We start from the raw sequence: 22,972 nt of genomic DNA, 5'->3' as shown, positions 1-22,972 counted from the left end.
ATCTACATCGAGCACATCACCGGCCACCGACAGTACCAGGAGGAGTGAGCTGGTACGACATTGTGTACCCACTGTGGGAAAGGGACTGAGAGGCTTTCCCCATTGGACCGTATGAACTGGAACCATAAACCCACTGAACATTAAATCCCACCAAATGAGGGTAGACCCATCCCCACCATTGTATCCACTCACTATACTCCGCACCTGAACATAGCCGTTATGTGGATAACTTACCCCCATATCTCAATGTCTGTACTCTGACCGGTTAAACTTTTACCCCCAGTCGGGGAGATTGCAGATTATTATGTAATCCTTACTCCACCAGCTCCTAAATCGAATTTCGCACCCCTTGATAATCTGTACCTTATCCCCTGACAACCAGAAACTTCTATGCTTGAACTCTGTACCGTTTCTTATTTCAACATTATCTTAATAAAATTATTAAATCTGAAAGCTTGTCTCTTCCACCAACAGAAATTGGTCCAATAAAAGATATTACCTCACTCACCTTGTCTCTTGAATTGAAACTCATATTATAGATGTTTTGACATTTTTGAACACAAATGCTTGCTTGTGAAATGTTCAAAAATTCAAACTTGTAGTCTGATGTTTTTCCTCTGTTGCATTAAATAAATTTACTTTAAATATTTGGGGACAGATTAATATCTGGTATAACTCCCCTGTTTTCAGTGGATTACTTCATGCATGAATTTGGCCCTTAGTGTCAAACATTTTTAGACATGTACACAATTATAATGTTACAAACTTGGTTTTGAGGTACCTTTAATTATTTGCTTTTCTGATTTCTCATATACATGTCAGATTCTTTTTACAATGGTTCAGGAAACTCTCATCACAAAGTTCTGGGTAAAGAAGAGCAATATACATTTGTTACAGACACAAGTATATAGAGCAAAAAGAAAACAATGTCAAGTGGTTACTTGTTTATAAATTCACTCTGTTCTATCTTGTCAATATTTACATATTCATTGTTCAGGGTATTGTATATGTAAATAATGCTGTGCATCACTTTGTTTACTGTGAGAAAAAGAAAAGGAGGACTTGTGGCACCTTAGAGACTAACAAATTTATTTGAGCATAAGCTTTAGTGAGCTACAGCTCACTTCATCTTACCTTGCATAATGACTTAGCCACTCCCAGTCTCTATTCAAGCCTAAGTTAATTGTATCCAATTTGCAAATTAATTCCAATTCAGCAGTCTCTCGCTGGAGTCTGGATTTGAAGTTTTTCTGTTGTAATATCGCAACTTTCATGTCTGTAATCGCGTGACCAGAGAGATTGAAGTGTTCTCCAACTGGTTTATGAATGTTATAATTCTTGCCATCTGATTTGTGTCCATTTATTCTTTTACGTAGAGACTGTCCAGTTTGACCAATGTACATGGCAGAGGGGCATTGCTGGCACATGATGGCATATATCACATTGGTAGATGTGCAGGTGAATGAGCCTCTGATAGCGTGGCTGATGTTATTAGGCCCTGTGATGGTGTCCCCTGAATAGATATGTGGGCACAGTTGGCAACGGGCTTTGTTGCAAGGATAGGTTCCTGGGTTAGTGGTTCTGTTGTGTGGTATGTGGTTGCTGGTGAGTATTCGCTTCAGGCTGGGGGGCTGTCTGTAGGCAAGGACTGACCTGTCTCCCAAGATTTGTGAGAGTGTTGGGTCGTCCTTCAGGATAGGGTGTAGATCCTTGATAATGCGTTGGAGGGGTTTTAGTTGGGGGCTGAAGGTGACGGCTAGTGGCATTCTGTTATTTTCTTTGTTAGGCCTGTCCTGTAGTAGGTGACTTGCGCTATATTGATGACATCTTCATCATCTGGACCAATGGAAAAGAAGCTCTTGAGGAATTCCACCATGATTTCAACAATTTCCATCCCACCATCAACCTCAGCCTGGTCCAGTCCACACAAGAGATCCACTTCCTGGACACTACAGTGCTAATAAACGATGGTCACATAAACACCACCCTTTACCGGAAACCTACTGACCGCTATTCCTACCTACATGCCTCCAGCTTTCACCCTGACCACACCACACGATCCATTGTCTACAGCCAAGCTCTGCGATACAACCGCATTTGCTCCAACCCCTCAGACAGAGACAAACACCTACAAGATCTCTATCAAGCATTCTTACAACTACAATACCCGCCTGCGGAAGTGAAGAAACAGATTGATAGAGCCAGAAGAGTTCCCAGAAGTCACCTACTACAGGACAGGCCTAACAAAGAAAATAACAGAACGCCATACACATTGTAAGGAGAGTGATCACTTTAGATAAGCTATTACCCACAGGAGAGTGGGTTTGTTTGGGGGGGGGGACGACCTGGATTTGTGCTGGAAATGGCCCACCTTGATTATCATACACATTGTAAGGAAAGTGATCACTTTACATAAGCTATTACCAGCAGGAGAGTGGGGTGGGGGGAGAGAAAACCTTTTGTAGTGATAAACACCCATTTTTTCATGATTTGTGTGTATAAAAACAAACATCTTCTGTATTTTCCACAGTATGCATCCGATGAAGTGAGCTGTAGCTCACGAAAGCTTATGCTCAAATAAATTGGTTAGTCTCTAAGGTGCCACAAGTACTCCTTTTCTTTTTGTTTATATAGTGATTTTCCTTCATTGGGACTGATGAGTTTTGCACCATCATGCTGTAATCAACTGTTGTTTGACAAGTGCTTGTTTTCTTAAATTTTCTTTCTCATCATTTATCTTGTTCTTTCATCAAGTCTCTCAGGGAGTTATCCCAGGCTGGTTTTGATCACAGCTATCTTCTTCCCGTTGATAGGTGCCTGTCTCATCTTTAGAGTCGTCAATCTGCCTTCCTCAGACATTTCTATAGGGGTGTGTTGCAGCCTCCTGGTGCCCTTGCGTCTGTCTCCAGTGCTCCCTAGAACAGCTGGTTCAGTGATGGCTTTCACACTTCTCTTAACACCCATTCCTGATTCACACACAAAACAGAATTAATTTACACAGAACATTTTGAACAGGAACATCAAATTACAATGCAGAAGCCTTCATTCTAAATTAGACAAAATACAAACATAAAATCCTACTACTACAATCTGAGGGTGAAAGGCACGAGCCAGTCAGTAGTCACTATGCGGCACAGCATTAGGGGATGTTAAAAATTTCATCAAGGACTCCAGCAAAACCCCTATGCTTGCAAAAAGTATCATGGAATCTTTAACATCTATATCAGTGGTTCTCAAACTCCCCCCTCCCACCCCTGGACTGCTTTTGATAAAAGCACCATGTATTAAAAAAAAGTAATAATTAACTTTTTTTGTTCTATAAATAAAAGCACACAACTCATATTTTAATACCAGTAGTCTTGCCTTTCGAATGCGATGATGGGGCTCTCTCCCCCACTGCGGCAGCCCCCAAGCTGGGAAGCAGGGGGCGGGTCTCTGCCCAGCAGCCACAGCCCTAGAGCTGGGGAAAGTTGCCTCTTTCTCTGGCGCCGTAGCCCTGCACATTCTAAATTCCCCCCCACCCCGTTTTCTCACCCACTGCGCCCCCCCCGGTCACCTCCTCACCTTACATGTCCATCTTCTCCAGGGTCCAGGCACCTAATTGGAGCCACTAATTAGATGGGCGGCCCTTCAGTCTCTTGTGTGTAGCCGCCCAGGTGCACACCTTAGAGAGAACTATCCGGAGACCACCTGAATGAAGCTTGCGGACCACAGTTTGAGAATCTCTGATCTATTTAAAACATTCAGGATGTTAGTTTTTAAGGTCTTGCATACATCATTTGTACAGTATGTGATGACTAACATACAAAGTGATATGGGATTATACATTCTTAATTATGTATCTGCTGTTTTCTGAAACCAGTGAGCGTGCATTGGCATGCATGATACTGATACTTACGCAGTTCTTGAAATGGAGTAGAGAGATTTATCCAACATGACCAAGTCTCCCCATTGCTGAGAAATAAGAGTGGCGGGGGAAGTGTGTGTGTAATCAGTTTTGTGGGCCAATACCATCGCTTTACTTGTTATACAGGGCCAGATTCTGCAACCCTTGCTCACCTGAGTAATCTTTACAGGAACAGTACTGTTTGAGAAAGGATTACTCAGGTGAGCATGGGTTGCAGGATGAGTCCCAACGAGAGAAAAAGGTTTTTGCTCTAATTCTATTGTTGAAGCAATATATATAATAAATTTAGCAGAATTTTGCTTTAAGCTTCAGGTGCATTAACATCTTGCACTGAATTTAAGCTGACAGTGAATTCTTTGGGACTTACATAACTTTTATATTCTTTTCCTTGACGCTTTCAACATTCGTGTTCAATTTATCTGGCTGCATGAGAGCTCCCTCTACTGGCTACTCTAACTGTACAACTTTTACAGCCTGCATGGCAAAATGAGGGCAGAGTTTGACCTGCAGTCTATTACTGCTGTTGATGTAGGAGAATGAAAGACTCCAGTCAGAGTTTGCAGGGCTGGCAGTTGAAAGAAAAATAATCTTTTTGCTTGTAAATGCCTCATTTGACATGGAAACAGACAATAAACATGGAATCCCATGGCATTCAATGAGATTTCACAAAAGTGCAGTTAATTAGTCTTGTAACTGGAATTTAGTCAACAACTTTGTACACAAGATTGTATTATTTAATACAAACATTGCATTAGTCCCTAGAGGTCAACTAGATCATGGACCCATTTTACTAGGTGCTCCACAAACATAGTAAATGAAACAATCTCTGCGCTAAAGAGCTTAGTGTCCAGTTCACACTTTCAGCTGGGTTGGCTCTGCAGGACAAACAGGAGCTAATTGTAGTAAAAAAACTATTTTGTCATGGACATAATGTGGTAGGGCCTTCAATGCCTGGGCAGCCTAGGGGCTCGATCATTGGTTAGGGGCTGGAGGGGGGACCTGCCCTCCTTTCCCTTAGCTCCTGGCTCAAGAGTCCTGGGCCACTCACACCCCTAGACAGGGGAGATGCATCTTGCTCCCAATCGTGGGGGGCCTGGAGGAGACTCAGGACCTGTTGTCTGAGCTGCTCCCTACATAAGTCCTTTAGTTTGGGGCACGGCCCTGATAGTCCAGTTTCCCCACAGTTGGGGCTTGGCAGTAGATTCCCCTTTGCTGGGGAAGAGTTGCTTGCTTGCAGTGGCTGCATTGGTAGGCAGGTTGCATCCGTGCCTTCAGCAGACACAGAGAGAGCTCCTACCTCTTCACCAGTCAACCCCTGACTGACCCGGCCTCCCTTCTTTTCTCCCTCTTCCAGGCCTGGCATTGGCTGCAGGTATAATGGGGCGGGGCTAGCTGAACCCACAGGTTTTCTTTAACCCCTGCTGTGCCTGGCAGCCATCTCTCTGCTCCTTCACGCATAAGCAGATGTGACTGAATACAGACAAGGGGCAGATCTGCTGAGTAAGAAAGTGCTATTTTTGCAGTCACTTTTCAGGAAAAAAACTCACTTTAAAATTCAGTTACATTAAGCTTGAGTGAAACCCACTTTACCCATGCAACCTCACTCTGTGTGGGAGAAGTACAGATGGGGTGGGGAAGTGAGAGTCACTCCCACCTCCTGGCCAGCAGTGTGATGCCACAGTGCCAGTGGACTGATGTAGCAGCCATAACTCATGGGAGCCCTTTGTGTAACACAGTGGGGCCACTGGGATTTACCTGAACACAAATCCCGTGCCTCACCGCTGGCCCACACATATTGCTATACTTCCCTCTACTCAATGTCAGATAGTGAAGAGACAGTTTTTGCAGCTGGAGGAGGATCACAGGCTCTTAGCCCTCAGGTTCAATCCACAAAGGTAATTAGGCACCTACATCATGTTTTTAGGCACCACTGCAATCCACAAAACTGCTTGGCAGCTACCTAAACCTGTAAGCACCTAAATTCACTGAATGCCTAAATTTTTCTGCCTCCTCTGGGCATGCCTACTGCTGCCTCCCTCCTGCCTAAGCCCCAGAGCAATTCGCAAACCAGGGAAGACAGGTGTTTGGACATATGTCATATGCAGGGGCCTGATCTAGTAGGTAGCAGATCAGACCCCTTGGGCAAGATCACACAAAACAGCCTGGGGCAAGGGACCCTTTCTTGTAACCTTTAGCCAGTGGATAGGGTACTCACCCAGCATGTGGGAGGCCCTCAGTTCAAGTCCGCCCTTCTCTTGAGGGGAACAAGGGATTTGAAAAGAGAATCGTTACCTCGCAGGTGAATGCACTAACTACTAGGCTATAGAGTCATTCTAACTCTTTCTCTGGCCCAATTAATATTTAATTGTTAAATTAAAGTGAAACAAGTTCAATAGGAGACATTGCAGGAGATCTATATCAGACTATCTGGTAGTCCAGTGATTAGGGTACTCCCTGAATGGTAACAAATCCATTCTCCCTCTTAGGAGGCACAGAACTTGAACTGGATGCCTCCTCCATCCACGATGAGTACCCTATCCATTAGGCTAGATGTTATAAGGGAGGACCTGCCTCCCTCCACACTGGGCTGTTTTGTTTCAGACTCTGCCCACAACTTAGGCAGCCAAATGCATACCTTCCCCCAGTTAATGGATTGCAAGCAGAGATAAGAGCTTCCCTGCAGCCAGATTTAGGTACCTATCTCTAAGAGAGGGGTGTGGCTTAGCACCCCCCCCCCCCCAGGGCAGCATCGCTTATTGGCTAGTTTAGGCAGCCCCCTGCCTAAACTGCTGGCTTTGTGGATATTAGAGAGACAAGGTGGGTGAGGTAATCTCCTTTATTGGACCAACTTCTGTTGATGAGAGAGACATGGTTTCAAACTTTGTGGATCACAGTCTAAGACACATATATTTCCCCATTCATTGTACAGAAGCGTAGGCATCTCACTCAAGTTTTGTGGATCAGAGTGTTGTTCTTGTGATCTTGTTGGTCAGGGGTGGGCAAACGTTTTGGCCCGAGGGCCACATCTGGGTATGAAAATTGTATGGTGGGACATGAATACTTACAAAATTGGGGTTGCAGTGAGAAATGAGGAGTTCAAGGCGCGGGAGGGGGAACAGGGCTGGGGCAGGGGGTTGGGGCGCGGCGGGTGTGGGAATGAGGGCTCTGACTGGGGTGTGGGCTCTGGGGTGGGGCCAGGTATGAGGGGTTTGGGGTGCAGGAGGGTGCTCTGGGCTGGGACCAAGGGGTTCAGAGGGCAGGAAGGCGATCAGGGCTGGGGCAGGGGGTTGGGGTGTCAGGAGGAGGACTCTGGCTGGGGGTGCAGACTCTGGGGTGGGGCTGGGCATGAGGGGTTTGGGGTGCAGAAGGGGGATCGGGGCTTGGGCAGGGGGTTGGGGCCTGGGAGGGGGTCAGGGGTGCAGGGTCTGGGCAGCACTTACTTCAAGCAGCTCACGGAAGCAGCGGTATGTCCCTCCTCCAGCTACTACATGGAGGTGCAGCCAGGCAGCTCTGCGCACTGCCCTGTCCGCGGGCACCGCCTCTGCAGCTCCCATTGGCCACAGTTCCTGGCCAATGAGAGCTGCGGGGGCAGCGCTTGGGGCAGGGGCAGCATGTGGAGCCCCCTGGCTACCTCTACGCGTAGGAGCTGGAGGCGGGACATGCCGCTGCTTCCAGGAGCCGCGCAGAGCCACAGCATGCACAGAGTAGGGCAAGCCCCTGACCCCACTCCTCAGCTGGAGCTTGAGGGCTGGATTAAAACAGCTGATGGGCTGGACACAGCCCACGGGCCGTAGTTTGTCAACCCCTGTTCTAGGTCCCTAAAAGTTAAGCTCTCAGATGCTCAGTGTCACACTCCCTAAGTCCCTTTGTGGATCAGGGCCCAAGGGGTTAAATTTAAGTTATTGTACAGCATCTGTGCTGACCCTCTGCCACAAGGTGAATTTTAAACATTAGGAATAAAAGTTAAAACATAAGATATTTGAATGTCCAGCATATTGCTGTAAATGCTCAATAAATAAATAAAGACCCCAGAGTTTAGTGTAACATTCAGGGCCATTCCTAGGAGGGTGCGGGGCCAGGGACAAAGGCACCGAGTTTCTAATCTGCCGGTGGAGGCTCCCCCCAGCTCTGCCCAGGCCCTGCCCCCCCTCCACCCTTTCCCCCAAGGCCTCACCCCTGCCCCGCCTCTTCCCACTCCCACCCTCCCTCTTCTCCACCCAGTTCCGCCCCCTCCCGCGAGCATGCTGCGCCCTCACTCCTCTCCCATCTCCCCAGCGCCTCCTGACACCACAAAACATCTGATCCACGGCAGGCGGTAGGCACTGAGGGGGAAGTGGAGGTGCTGGTTTGCGGGGCCCGCTGGCAGGCAGGAGGCGCTGGGGGGAGGGGGAGGTTCTGGTAGGGGGGCTCCTCCAAACACCCCCTGCCCACCTGCCGCTCGCCTCCCAGTTCGCCTCCTCACTCCGCTCACCCGCCCGCCTCCTGCCACCTCTCCCTGCCTGCCTTCTCATGATTTTATCGAGGCGCAGGGCCCCCCAAAGCGCGGGGCCCAGGGCGGTCGCCCTGATTCGCCATACCCAAGGCACGGCTCTGGTAACATTAATAGCACAGTTATCATTTTAACATCAGGAAAAGGGATGAGAAGGGGTAATAAAGGTTATAATGGAAGATCATGGGATTGCTGTTTGCATGTATTTTGTTGGTTCCAAGATGTTTTTTCAAAATTATATATACTTGAATGAATGGTGTTTGTTTTAGGCTTTATATTGTCTGCTTTTGTAATAGTAAAATTTTTAAATGGTTAGTCAAATAGAATTGTTTAAACCAACCACAATGGGCCCATACCTAAGGCTACAATTATGTCATGGAAGTCACAGAATCCATGACTTCCATTGACCTCCATGAAATTTTCTGCCCTGGGGGCTGGAGCTCTCCGCCAGCCCCTCTACAGCTGCCAGACCCCATGCTGGTGGAGAGACCCTGCAGCTGCCCAGCCAAGGGAGGTGGCAGGGGAACCACCCATAGATGCCCAGCTGCAGCGGGGGAACTCCCTGCAGCTGCCCAGCTGTGGCAGGTGGAGGTGGGAACCCTGCAGCTACCAGCCACAGTGAGCGGCGGGGGACCCCCCTCAGTGCCCAGCCACCCTGGGGTATGAGGGGATCCCACAGCAGCCCAGCCCTGATTGGCAGGGAGACCCCAGAGCTCCCACTCACCGCAGTAGTGGGGAACCCAGGAGCCCCAGTAGCAGTGAGTGCTGAACCCACCCCCCCATTTTGTCAGGGATATTTTTAGTGAAAGTCAGGGACAAGGTCACGGGTTTCCGTGAATTATTGTTTATTGCACGTAACCTGTTGTAACGATGCTGGTTCTGGCGAGACCCAACTGCGAGTGCCAATTCAGGACAAATTGCTTAAAGCAAGGCAGTTACAGCCCAAGGCTGGGGTTTCTATGCACACCAAGGCAAACCAAACCAACCAACCAAACAGAAGACTTTGGTTTTACCCCACTGGCTAACCACAAGTCACACAAGCAATTCCCTTAGACACTCCAGTTTCCCAGTATCACCACCAGTGCCACTCGTTATGGGGACAAATGGTTATGAAAACCAATACCCCAGTAAAATAAAAAAGGTTCTCTCGATCCCAAAGGACCAAGCCCCAGACCCAGGTCAATATACAAATCAGATCTTACCCACAAATCATGCTGATGCCAATCCTTTAGAATCTAAAATCTAAAGGTTTATTCATAAAAGGAAAAAGATATAGATGACAGCTAGAATTGGTTAAATGGAATCAATTACATCCAGTAATGGCATATAAACTTCAAGTCAGTTCACTAGTATAAATTAAAATATATATATACATAGGCGCCGACTCTGTGCGTGCTCCGGAGCTGGAGCTGGAACTACATCAAAGGCACAGCATGAAGTATATTAGTTTTAGCTTTATTCTGTAGCTAAAAAATGAAGTTCCTGGCACTTCTACCAGTTGGCCAATACATCTCCAACACCTCCTGGCGATGATGGTGCCCACATCTTTTTGGCTGCACTGTGTGAATAGATCTTGGTTTGAGATTGTTTTCGGCCAAAAGATAGGAAGGATTTTTCTGAGGCAGGTTGTAGGGAATGTAGACTGTTTGGACTTGTCATACTTTCTCATTTCCCAGCATTCTGGACTATAAAAAAGTAGCGTTGAAAGTACGCAGCTCTGATAAATCTTGAGTTTGGTTTTGTTGTTGTAACAAAAAGTTAATCTGGCCCTGGCTGTGTACATAAACAAACTGCTCTGCATGCCCCCCTCCTGCCTAACTCTACAGGGGAATGAAAAGCAGATAACAAGCCACCTCTCTTTGTTGTACTGCTACCTCTTCAAGAACAAGTAAATTAATGAAAAGTCGATAGCTGTGTCCTGTTAAGCTGGAGGTGCCATTTGTACATCTTTGTCACAGGAAATACAATTACACACTTAGTCGAGATTCCTTCCCCTGCATCCAACTAACCCATGCTTGACTGCTGGGACTGACTGCACTGTGATGGAGTTTCAAACAGGTCCTGGTCCGCAGCATAGCTGGACCCACTGACTGCATGTCCCCCAACCTTCTCCTCCTCACTTTTCACACCGGAGGCCTGTGACTTGGGCTCCTCAGAGATAGCCACGGTGGTCTGAGGGGTGGTGGTGGGGTCTCTGCCAAGTATGACATGCAGCTCCTCGTAAAAGCAACGGGTCTGTGGCTCAGCACTGTTGGCTTCCCTAGTTCTGATATGCCCAATGCAGTTCATTTGCTTTCATGCAGCACTACTGCTGGTCCCCTTCTCCTGCGTCCCCCTGGCAATCTGTTTGTAGATGTCCACATTTCCGTTACTAGTCCGTAATTGTGTTTGAATAGCCTCTTTTCCCTACAGGCCCAGGAGATACAATATCTCTTGTCCACTCCGGGCCGGAGCATGTGCGGAGTGTATAGCCAGCATGCTCAGCTGGGCAGCTATTTGGTGTGCTTGCCAAGATGGACAATCAGAAAAAGGAATTTAAAAAATTTATGGGGCTTTAAAGGGGAAGGGTGCCTTCCACTCTCTGTGACCCCTGGGCAGTGGAGTTCACAGATGTGACCAGAGTGGTCAGTATCAGCCATTGTGGGACAGCTGTTGGAGGACTGTTAGGGTTGACATAAGTAATGTAGCATCTACATTCGCGCTGCATTGACCTTAGTCGATTGACCATGGCTCAATGCTGCTCAGGGAAGTGGTATTACTGAGTTGCTGTAACGTGGCACTTACATACGTAGGAGACAAATTTAAGAGTAGACACATGCACAACTAGGTCGATGCAAGGCAGCTTATGTCGACCTAACTTTGTAGTGTAGACCAAGCCTAAGTGCTTGATGAGTGTGACAGTTGAATAAGAATTGCTAGTTCCGTATTAAAAGGAGTGCCATATTGGAGCTTTGTATGTTACTCACTGGAAACAAAAGAAGTCTTTGTAAAAACAAATCATGTCGCTCCTTTAGATTCAGGAGAAGCTCACAGATAAGAAAATTGAAATATTTTCCTTTAAAGGTTACTCATTTAAGAAATCTTAGTGCACATATAAGACACTATGTAGCATAGTGAAAGTTCAGCTTAAAACAAAACAAAACCAGGGCAGGTCAGACTGCTGTGAGTACATGCAGTAGGTACAGGCATAGCCTTCCAAGCTCATAGAACAATTTGCATCCTAGCTTCCTTGCACTAACATTGCTAATATTAGCCAAGCCCCATTGAGATTTTCATATGATGTTTATAGGCCAGGATCATAGAATCATAGACATGCAGGTCTGGAAAGGACCTCAATAAGTTATTTGGTCCAGCCCCTCCCCACACACACACACATATACACATACTGGACCAAGTATACCTAAACCATCCCTGACAGCTGTTTGTCTAACCTATTTTTAAAAACCTCTAAAGACAGGGATTCCACAATCTCCCTTGGAAGCCTATTCCAGAGTTTAACAATCCTTGTAGTTTAGAAAGTTTTCCTAACATCTAACCTAAATCTCCCTTGCTGCAGATTAAGCCCACTACTTCTTGTCCTATCTTCAGAAGACATGGAGAACAATTGATCGTTCTCCTCTTTATATTAGCCTTTAACATATGTAAAGACAGTTTCTCTCAAGTGATGGAAAAACCCCTTCCATCATTGTAGGTTCAGTCTACGCTACGGGGTTATGCCAGCAGTCAATCTATACTGCAGTAGTTATTGGTGTACTACTCCCCATGTGGATGCTCTCTTTCGGAATAAAAGTGGCCTTTTTACAGTTTAATTAATTAACTTGAATTTATACCAGTATAACTCCTGCAGTATAGATTCACACCTTGCCTTATGCTAGTATAATTTCCTGATAACTCCCCACGTAGACAAGTCCTTCATTGACTCCATTTAAGTTGGACATGCGTATCAGAGGGAAGAATGTGATCCTTCACTAGTATGGAGCAAATATCAGATCAGATCAGTACAACTAATTACAAATAGGTTTATCCAAATCCTTTGTTTTAAGAAACAGATTTGCATTTTATATGGACATTTGCAAAAAACTACGCTGTGTTTGACAGTACCTGCCTGAATTATTTCTAATTAAGCTGAAAACTGTTGCTGTCCTCCACCAGGTTTTTGGTTTGTAAATTTTGTATGAAAATATGGAGACTGTATGAAATACTGTATCAGAACAGTAAAGAGTACAGTACTTACTTTGTTGCTGTTTAAGAGTATGCAAAACAAAACAAAAACAAATTAAAAGAACCTGAGTTTGACACGGTTTCACTACAAATCTTTTGAATAGGTTGTTCTTTTTAAGTATTTTAAAAATAAATTAGATTGTATTAGTTTACAGAGACCCAAGATTACAGCTGGATTTGTGATTTAATGAAGAGCTACTTTTCCTGTATTTTTGAATCCGCAGTACATAGCGAATTTGAATAACAAATGCAGGCATTGCGGTAACCTAATCAGTAATACTGCCTGCCTCTGGAGGCTACTGACACCTCATAGAACACTTTGAGCAACATTCTGTTTAGAAACAATTCTGTTTATAGCTAATATTTTTGAATTATTTCATGTAAATATCATTGTCAATGTATGACTCTTTGATTCCTGCTCCACTCCATTCAAAATGCAGCAGATAAAATTATTTTCCTAACCCATCTATCTGTACCAGATCATCCCTGTTTTTTGAATTATTCCAATGGCTCCATTGTATCAAATATAAACATCTTATCCTGACTTTCAAGGTGCTGTATAACTCCACCTCTTCCCCCCTACCTGATCTAGTTTTTTATTGCTTCATTCTCCAGTCCACTTTGCTCCCCTTCATTTATATCTCCAACAAGCATCTCTGCACCTTTTTCTCACATCATACCCTGCAATGCCCTTCATATTCCAGTTCACAAAGTCAGCAGCCTCTCCTCATTTAAATCTATCCTGAAAATTTGCCTTTTGTGCAATGCTCACAATAAACACGTCGAGAAAATTTATTACCTTTTTTAGTTTTGAATCGTATAAAAAAGAAAAACTTATCTGAACTACCATGATGTATATGTGCTTAACCTAAGTAACCACATGATCATACTGCTCTGATCCCTATTTTGCTACACCCCTGTCTCTCCAACTTGTTTTCCTGACTCAGATCACATCCTGTATTTAGACTGGAAACCCTTTGGAAAAGGGAACATGCCTTATTATTTAGCATTTCTATGGTGGTAGTATGGAGAATTGGGGCCTCATCGGGTATACCTACACTGCAATTAAACACCTGTGGCTGACCCATGTCAGCTGACTCAGGCTAGCGGGACTCAAGCTGCGGAGCTGTTTAACTGTGTTATAGATGTTTGGGCTGAGACAGCAGCCTGGGCTTTAGGACCCTCCCTCCTTGCGAGGTTCCAGAGCTCAGTCTCCACTCCAGCCTGAGCCTGTGTGTCTAGATCACTACTTTACAGCCTCATAGCCCGAGCCCTGTGAACCTGAGTCAGCTGACACGGGCCAGCCATGGATATTTAATTGCAGTGTAGACATACCCATTATGCTAGGTTCTGTACAAACGCAGGTAGGCATGGTCCCTGCCTTGAAGAGCTTGCAATCTTATTGTCTCCTGTTAAGTGCTGAGTATACCTTTGAGTACTATAAAACAATAATAAATATCAATTAAAAATGCAGTGAAAGAGGATTTATAATTCCTTATGGGCAAATCTTGTGTTCTGTGAAAACCATAAGTAAACGGGCTTTGTGGAAGAAGAAGTGATAGACTCTTCCTCTGGGCTACAGGTCCCTCATGCTACAGAACAGTAACCTCCTGGGGTTAGAAATAAATTGCACTCATACACTATGAGAATTTTACACCTTCCTCTGAAACATCTGGAGTAGATGGGCCATGGTAGTCAGATCCAATATGGCAATTCCTATGTTCTTATGCTTCTGTAGCTTCAGACACAATCCCCACACCCATCTTCCACAAATGTTTTGGTCAATAGATCTTCATAGTTACAATTCCACTAGCCACATCCCCTTCCCCTATCCACCCAGCTTCCTTCAAATACCAGTTGTATGGTAGTATAGAAGGGGGAACAAGGTCCCTATGTAATGTATAGATGCCATTTTAGGATTGTCAAGGACAGGTTTAAACATTCTTTCACTCTGAGTAGAAAGAAGAGAGAGATGCGCTCTAAATGCAGGAACTGTCAATATAGTACGGCTGGGCAGTCTGTCATGAATTATTGAATAATGTGCAGTAGAAGACATATGCTCTTTGCTGGGAGAAGGCAAGAAAATACCAGGAAGAATCTTGTGTAAAAAGCACCCCACCCTATTTTCATTTATTTTCACAGCCTTTTAGAACACTCAGTGTAGAGTCTGACTATGGGTAGCTCATTTTGGTTATTGTGACCAAGCTCCCAAAGGCTTCATGCACCCATTAATTCTGGGATACTGGAATGAATCTGAATCTAGCGTGACAGACTTGTCACAATCCCCCAATCTGTCCTGTCTGCAGCTAGGACCCCCTTGTTTGGTGGAAATGTGCCAGTCCTGATGCCTTATTTCTCTTGTATCAGGGGGTAGCCGTGTTAGTCTGTATCCACAAAAACAACAAGGAGTCCGGTGGCACCTTAAAGACTAACAGATTTATTTGGGCATAAGCTTTCTTGGGTAAAAAAACCACTTCTTCAGATGAGAACCAAATCTGTCTTTCAAAAAGGCCAGAACACTTGAGACCACTTTGGTCTGTGGTCTCTTTATACATAATTTAGGTTGGGGGAGGAAGACAGGAGATCTGGGGACATCTAATGATTGATCTACACTAAAATTCACTGTATCCATGGCTCTGGCATAATGCTAAAAACATGTTTAAATCCTGTTTGTGCTGCAAAAAACCAGCACAGTTTTTAATTATTTTAGGAAAAGACTGTGTTGTAACCAGGTCCCATGATAAATTTGCATTTAATTCTAGTATATATAATCTTTTAAAAAAAGGAAATATGGTCTATTGTTTAAAGCATAAGACTCTGAGTCAGAAGATTTGAATTCTGTTTGTAAGTGTGTGGCTTTGGGAAAGTTCTTAATCTCCCAGGGTATGTCTACCCAGCAGCTGGGAGTTGTAATTCCCAGCTTGGGTAGACATACACACACTAGTTCTGCTTGAGCTAGTGCCTAAAAATAGCAGCACAGCCATGGTAGCATGATTGGTGGCATAGGCTTGCTGCCTGAGTATATACCTACGGTCTCAGACAGGATTGTACTTGCTTGGCTACACTGAGTTGCTGCCTGCACTTCCATGGTCAAGTTACCATTTTAGGGTGCTAGCTGAAGCAGAGCTAGCATGTGGATGTCTACCTGAGCTAGGAATTACACCTCCCAGCTTCTGTGTAGATGTACTCCCTGTGTCTTGCTTAACCATCTGTAAATTGGGAATAACACTTATATAACACTTTTTTTTTTCCACTGAATGCATCCGATGAAGTGAGCTGTAGCTCACGAAAGCTTATGCTCAAATAAATTGGTTAGTCTTTAAGGTGCCACAAGTACTCCTTTTCTTTTGCAAATACAGACTAACACGGCTGCTACTCTGAAACTTATAGTTTCAGAGGTGTTAGGAGGCAATTGGCAAATCATTGTTTGTAAAATTCTTTGAGATTTTTGAAATTCTTTGAGAAAGAATGCACTACAGAAGTGTAAAGAAGTATTAATAAATCCATGGCAAGGGAGCAAAGCGTGTGTCGGTATATAGGTTTGTCTGAAGCTCTAGTGATTTATACTATCATCTAATATAATTTATGTGGTTCTGTCGGGAGGGATTTAGGAATACTAACCACTGAATGGATTAGTCAAGCAATGTCCAGCAAAAGGTCACTAGGGCTCGAAAGCAATGCATGATCTCATTGCTGTAGTTTTTGCCCTTTGCCCTCCCCGCCCTTTCAACATTTATTTTTCTTCATCATGGCATATACTAATTTAAGTCCCAGTCCTGGAAAAACTTACTACTAAGCGTAGAGAGCTACATTACCATGAGTAGTCCCACTGATTCCAATAAAGCCACTGTCAGTAATAAGGCACATTATGAGCATTTGCAGGACTGGGGACTTAGATAGCAAACTCTTTGAGGCAGGGACATTTGGCTTAATCCTACTCCCACTGAAGTCAGTTGTCACGCTGTCGGGAGTGGCTCATGACTGTGAATGCAATCCTCAGGGGACACAGTCAAAAAGCAGGACAGAAACTCCAAACCAGTTGTCCCTTCTTTCTACAATTAGACTTCACCAACCCAGTAACAGTCTTACCATGGGGTCACAGACAGTCCCCTTGGGCTTTCCAGTTTATCTTGCCACCCAGGCAAGCTGGACTGTGTGACAGACAGTCACTTTACACCACAAACCAAAACAATATTCAGGTTACTCCCAGTCCCAAAGGACCAGTCACTTTCCCCAGGTCAATTGTACTCAGATCTCAAACCAAAGACAATGTCTATAGTCAATCCTGTAATAAACTAACTAAAAATTTATTAACAATAAGAAAATAAATAAGGAAGTTATTTACAAGGTTAAAACAGGAACCATACACATACAAATGAGTAGTCTTAGATTTAAAAAGGTAATATAAGCTTTTTTATAAGCAGCTCTGTATGTCCTTTAGGGCTGACCCATGCAGCATGGGGATCTCTTGCTTATGTTTTGGAATCTTTGCCCCCAGAGTTCAGACAGCATAAAGATCCCAGTTTCTCCTTGTTGGAGATTTTTATCCCCTTCAACCCAGAATCTAAGCTGATGGGATGGGGAGTAGGAAATACAATCAATAAGATCTCTGTCCTTTAATGCTACACAATGCCTCATTTGCCTTCAGTGGTCCATCTTGTGTGCAGGACCAGCACTTTACCTTAATTAATGTTGTTTTTCCTGTATTAATGTATTAAATATTTTTGGATGTTTTTATAAATTTTCGAATATATTGATTTCTATTACAACACAGAATACAAAGTGTACAGTGCTCACTTTATATTATTTTTATTACAAATATTTGCACTGTAAAAATTATAAAAGAAATAATATTTTGCAATTCACCTCATACAAGTACTATAGGGCAATCTCTATTATGAGAGTGTAAGTTACAAATGTAAATTTTTTTTGTTACATAACTGCACTCAAAAACAAAACAATGCAAAACTTTAGCGCCTACAAATCCACTCAGTCCTACATCTTGTTCAGCCAATTGCAAAGAGAAACGAGTTTGTTTACTGGAGATACTGCTGCCTGCTTCTTATTTACGACACCTGAAAGTGAGAATAGGCATTCACATGGCACTTTTGTAGCCGGCGTTGCAAGGTATTTATGTTCCAGATATGCTAAACATTCGTATGCCCCTTCATGGCTCAGCCAACATTTTGGAAGACATGCTGATGTTCGTTAAAAAAATTAATTAAATTTGTGACTGAACTCCTTGGGGCAGATTGTATGTCCCCTGCTCTGTTTTACCTGCAATCTGCCATATATTCTATGTTACAGCAGTCTCGGATGATGACTCAGCACATGTTGTTTGATTTACAAACACTTTCACTGCAGATTTGACAAAATGCAAAGAAGGTACCAATGTGAGATTTCTAAAAGTAGCTACAGCACTCGACCCATGGTTTAAGAATCTGAAGTGTCTTCCAAAATCTGAAAGGGACGAGATGTGGAGCATGCGTTCAGAAGTCTTAAAAGAGCAACACTCAGATGCGGAAACTACAGAACCTGAACCACCAAAAAAGAAAATCAACCTTCTGCTGGTGGCATCAACCTTCTGTGGTGGATGAAAATGAACATGCATCGGTCTGCTCTGCTTTGGATTGTTATCAAGCAGAACCCATCATCAGCATGGACGCATGTTCTCTGGAATGGTGGTTGAAGCATGAAGGGACATATGAATGTTTAACGCATCTGGCATGTAAATATCTTGTGACGCCGGTTACAACAGTGCCATGCAAACCTCTGTTCTCACTTTCAGTTGACGTAAACAAGAAGCGGGCAGCATTATCTCCTGGAAATGTAACCAAACTTGTTTGTCTGAGTGATTGGCTGAAGTAGGACTGAGTGGACTTGTAGGCTCTAAAGTTTTAAATTGTTTTATTTTTAATGCATTTTTTTTGTACATACACGTCTACCCCAATATAACACAACCCGATATAACGCGGGTTCGCATACAACGCGGTAAAGCTCCGACACGCTGCTCTCAGCAGCGTGTTAAGGGTGCCGGGCCAGGGATGAGGGGTTGGATAAGGGGCAGAGGGTCTCGGGGGTGGTCAGGGGCTTCCCCCCTACAGGGTCTGGGAGGCAGAAGCTGGGGGGGGCACTTTTGGGGGCCCCACAGTCCCAGAGTGGCCCAGGGGATTAGCGGAGGCCCGGGAGCAGCCCGCTCCTCTTCCCTCGCCCCGGCCCCAGCCGTGTCGCTCGGGGGAGAGGGTTTGGGGGAAGGGATCCCCGCCCACACTCACCGGCAGCAGCGGAAGCAGAGCAGCCCAGCCCCAGCCCGCTCCACTCCACCACTGGGGGTGTGGATAGGGGTCAGAGCAGTCAGGGGACAGGGAGCAGGGGGGTTGGGTATGGGGTGGGGTCCTGGGGGTGATTAGGAATGGGGGTCTCTGGAGGGGGCGGTCAGGGAACAAGGAAAGGGGGGGGGCAAAATCAGTTTTGTCTCCCGAGGACCACGTTATAATCGGGGTAGAGGTATAATTCAACATTTGTAAGTTCAGTTTTCATGATAAAAAGATTGCACTACAGTACTTATATTAGGTGATTTGAAAATACTCTTTCTTTTGTTTTTTACAGTGCAAATATTTGTAATAAAAAACGAAGTGAGCACTGTACACTTTATATTGTGTTTCAGAGTAACAGCCGTGTTAGTCTGTATTCGCAAAAAGAAAAGGAGTACTTGTGGCACCTTAGAGACTAAATGCTCAAATAAATTGGTTAGTCTCTAAGGTGCCACAAGTACTCCTTTTCTTTTTGTATTGTGTTGTAATTGAAATCAATATATTTGAAAATGTAGAAAACATTCAACAATATTCTATTATTGTTTAACAGTGCGATTAATCACGATTAATTTTTTAATCGCTTGACAGCCCTAATACTAACCCACAGGTAAACCATTTATGCATTTGTCATGCCTGGGCCTTGGCATGAACTGGCACCTGGTCTGCCAGCATCACATCAGTATCACAGTTCACACTGAATTCAGTAGATGCAGGATTGGGCCCATTGTCTTTTACTCGTCTGTAAAGAAAGCATCATGCCCACTTATGGTGCTGGATAAATAACTAATAATAATTGCATACAAAACATATGCTAAAATAAAGTTATTTAGATTGTAAAGTCAAGTGATGTTAAATTAGGAAATGCCAGATTTCTGATTGCTTGTGCATACTTAATTCTGCCTCATCATGTGTCCAACCTTTGCACTGAATTAGGCAGGAGTCCTGAGAAAAAACTGCATGTGATCATGTAGTTAAAGATTGTATAATAGTGCATATGCACAAGGAAAGCAAATTAAAGTTGCATGAGCAACTGGAATTCTGGTATTTCCTATCTTTTGAGTGCTTGACTTTGCAGCTTTAAATAACTTTCTTTTAATTTTACATGTAATTTTATAGTTTTTTTTAAAAGGAAAAATATAACAAAAAATTATGTTACATATCACTGTAACAATCTCCCCCCTTCCCCTATCAGCAGTATTTAAACCATGAACCTTCAGCACAGATAGCTACTACTCAAACTACAGGACTATTAGTTGGGAGCAGAAGAAGACTACTATCCCAGTGGGAGCTGGGGGTGAGCTACTGGTGCCATATACTCCATTCAGTGGTGGTTAAGGGAAGCCCAACCCAGCCCAGTATTTCCCTTCCCTTCAACTAGATAATAGGAGACATCCTGATCTATATGATGTTCCCTGAATGGAGATGAACTGGTGGGATTACATGCTAGGTCCTGGGGGTTATGTTGGGGAGCCTGGCCCAGCTGTCTCTCCTGATGGGAGCTAGGAGACATTCTGACTCATGTGGTGTCTCAAGCGGAGGGGATGGAATGTGATGGGATGCTGGAATCATAGGCTGGGGTTGGGTTCTGAGAGCCCATTTGGGTTCTTTCCCCCACCCTTTGCTGCTCCAGCAGCTTCCAGGTGTTCACAGTTTAGTGTGCTGGGTAGACAGGGTAAAATGTTTCTGTTGTTATTTTAGTGTGCTGTCAAAATGTTCTGAAAGACAGAAGTGAAGACAGAAGGCCATGCATCCGATGAAGTGAGCTGTAGCTCACGAAAGCTCATGCTCAAATAAACTGGTTAGTCTCTAAGGTGCCACAAGTACTCCTTTTCTTTTTTCTTTTTACGAATACAGACTAACACGGCTGTTACTCTGAAACCTGAGAAGTGAAATGGTGATTTTCAAAAGTTTATAACTCAGCCAAACCAGAATGAAATTTCAAAGGGTGGGGGTAGTGGGAAGGCATATTTCTAACTTGAGGCTTTGTTTCCCTGCTGAATTTTGAAGCCAACTGCAAACAATGGACAGAGTTGTTAGAGTGTCTCAAAAAAAGATTGCAAGAATATTTTTAATGAAAAGTGTTAGACAATCTAAATATAAGTCATTACCAGCTCCTTCTCTAATATAGTAAATAATGTAGAAAAAAAAATTTAAAATAAAAATACCTTCAGTTTTATTAGTTGCATTACACTAGCACTCAACAGACCAAGGCCCATCTAGTAAGAAACACTCAGCTTACAATCTTATTTAAGAAACATAAAAGTAGATGAAACAAACAACATAGGGGCGTGGGGAGGGCACGAGAACAACCGTGTAAGAATAATGCCAGGGTCTAGCTTTCCTTTAGCTCACAAAAGAGCTACGCAGCCTGCGTCGCTCTACTCAGCTCCGCCCGCCCTGGCTTACGGAGAACAGGTGAGCAGAAGGGAAGCGCCACTGCGCAGGCACCTATCCCTGAACGACCATTGAGTGGTTGGGGCGAGACGCCAGCAAAGACAGAGAGGCGGGGCTATAGAGGGAGGGAGAAGAATTTGAGGCGCGGGGGCGAGGCGAGTAAGGAGGGGAAGTGGGTGGGGCTGGGAAAGAGAGCTCGACGATGACGTTGAGGGGCGGGGCTAAGGAGAACCGAGCGGAGTTAGGGAGGGGGAAGGCGCGTGACTGACGTGAGGTGCTGAGGTCAGAGTTTGCGCAGATCCCGGAAGTGCAGCGGGTGGGCGCGGGCAGTTCTCTGTTCTGCTGCGGGCGGGAGCGGGCAGTTCTCTGTACTGCTGCGGGCGGACAGACAGGCCCACCAAGCGCAGGCAGCAGGAAGGAAACATGGCGACCTTTATCTCGGTGCAGTCGAAGAAGGCCTCCGAGGTGGACTTGGCCAAGCCGCTCTGCAAGTTTATCCAGCAGACCTACCCGGCCGGGGACGCGCAGGCCGAGCACTGCCGCGCGGCCGAGGAGCTCAATAAGCTGCGCAAGAGCGCGGTCGGCCGCCCGCTCGACAAGCACGAGAGCTCGCTCGAGACGCTGATGCGGTGAGGCGGGGAGCGCGCGCGGGCTCCACGGTAGCGGGGGAGGAGAGCGACGCCCGGCCCCGGCCCCGGCCCCGGCCGGACAGGTCGGCGCTGTGCGCCAGCCGGGCGGAGAGGCCGGCGGCGGCGGCTGTGCGGGCGGGCAGGAACTCCAGTGGACGGGTGGGGGGTGGTAGGCGGTAGGGTTACCGGTGGGAAGCCCTTGCAGAGCGGACTCGGTGTTTCCCCGCGAGGCCCCGCGTCGCTGTGGGCTGGTGGGGTTTCTGCCCCCCACCCCGGCTGCGTTCACGGGGCGGCGGTTTCTTACCTGGGATGTGCTCGCGCCGCCTGGGCGTCTCCTGCGTGACGTCAGAGGCCCGCCCATCTCGCCGGGGCACCGTGGCCGTGCTGGGAGGCGAGGCGGCGTCGCGTCGCGCGGGCGGCCCCACCAGGCCGGTGGCCTGAGCGGGGCAGCCCGTGGGCGCTGGCGGCGCCGCTCTCCGCCCGCTGTCTCCGGCCCGTTGCCGCAGGCGGTAGTCCCGGACCTTACTGCCCCTTTCCTGTGGCTTGCAGCTCCCCCCGGCCCGCGTCGTCTCGTGCCGTGAGCTGAGCGGTTTTCACGTCGCCGCCTCCTGTTTTCCTGCTCCTCGCTTCTGTCGCGTTTGTTGCTTCCTAACTTGTGTGTATTGCGCCCCTTCCCGGCTTCCCAAGCAGCGCGCGCGTGTGTGCGCTGCTGGGTGTGAGGGGAGTCTGGCTCTGTTGTGCCGGGACTCTTGCACTCTAGGTGAGTGGCAAAGGAGAAACAGGAACCGTGGGCAGCTGCGCTGCTGCGTCTACCCTGCAGCGCTGTACACCTGAGCTGCTTCTGTGCCCAGCTGTTGGGGATGCTGTGCTGCCCACCTGCGCCTTTACCCATGGAAGCGCTCCATCCCCACTGGATTAGGCACAGTTTGCTTGGGAAACACCGATGTGGGTGTTGATTACAGGTTTCAGCGTGCCAAATGATACCATGCATGCTGGGACTTGTAGTTTGTGACACAGG

General features: G+C 45.9%; 1 protein-coding gene and 1 long non-coding RNA gene across 3 annotated transcripts in view; one reads left to right on the top strand and one right to left on the bottom strand.

Moving 5' to 3' along the window:
- Positions 1–2,352: 2,352 nt before the first annotated feature.
- LOC141982907 (uncharacterized) lies at positions 2,353–22,309 on the bottom strand. Its single transcript, XR_012638238.1, has 3 exons — positions 22,259–22,309; positions 3,565–3,730; positions 2,353–2,966 (listed from the first exon to the last, which is right to left on the bottom strand). It is a non-coding gene; the product is annotated as an uncharacterized LOC141982907 (long non-coding RNA).
- PDCD6IP (programmed cell death 6 interacting protein) overlaps positions 21,666–22,972 on the top strand; it is a 51,995-nt gene continuing 50,688 nt past the window's right edge. For both annotated transcript variants that reach the window (XM_074945429.1, XM_074945430.1), the window contains exon 1: positions 21,666–21,954. In XM_074945429.1, coding sequence (XP_074801530.1) covers positions 21,749–21,954 — 206 coding nt within the window. In that variant the 5' untranslated portion in view covers positions 21,666–21,748. The remainder of the gene's footprint in view (positions 21,955–22,972) is intronic.

Source organism: Natator depressus, chromosome 2, assembly GCF_965152275.1.
Source record: "Natator depressus isolate rNatDep1 chromosome 2, rNatDep2.hap1, whole genome shotgun sequence".
Classification (NCBI taxonomy): Eukaryota; Metazoa; Chordata; order Testudines; family Cheloniidae; genus Natator; species Natator depressus.
This window is presented reverse-complemented; position numbering and strand designations above follow the sequence as displayed.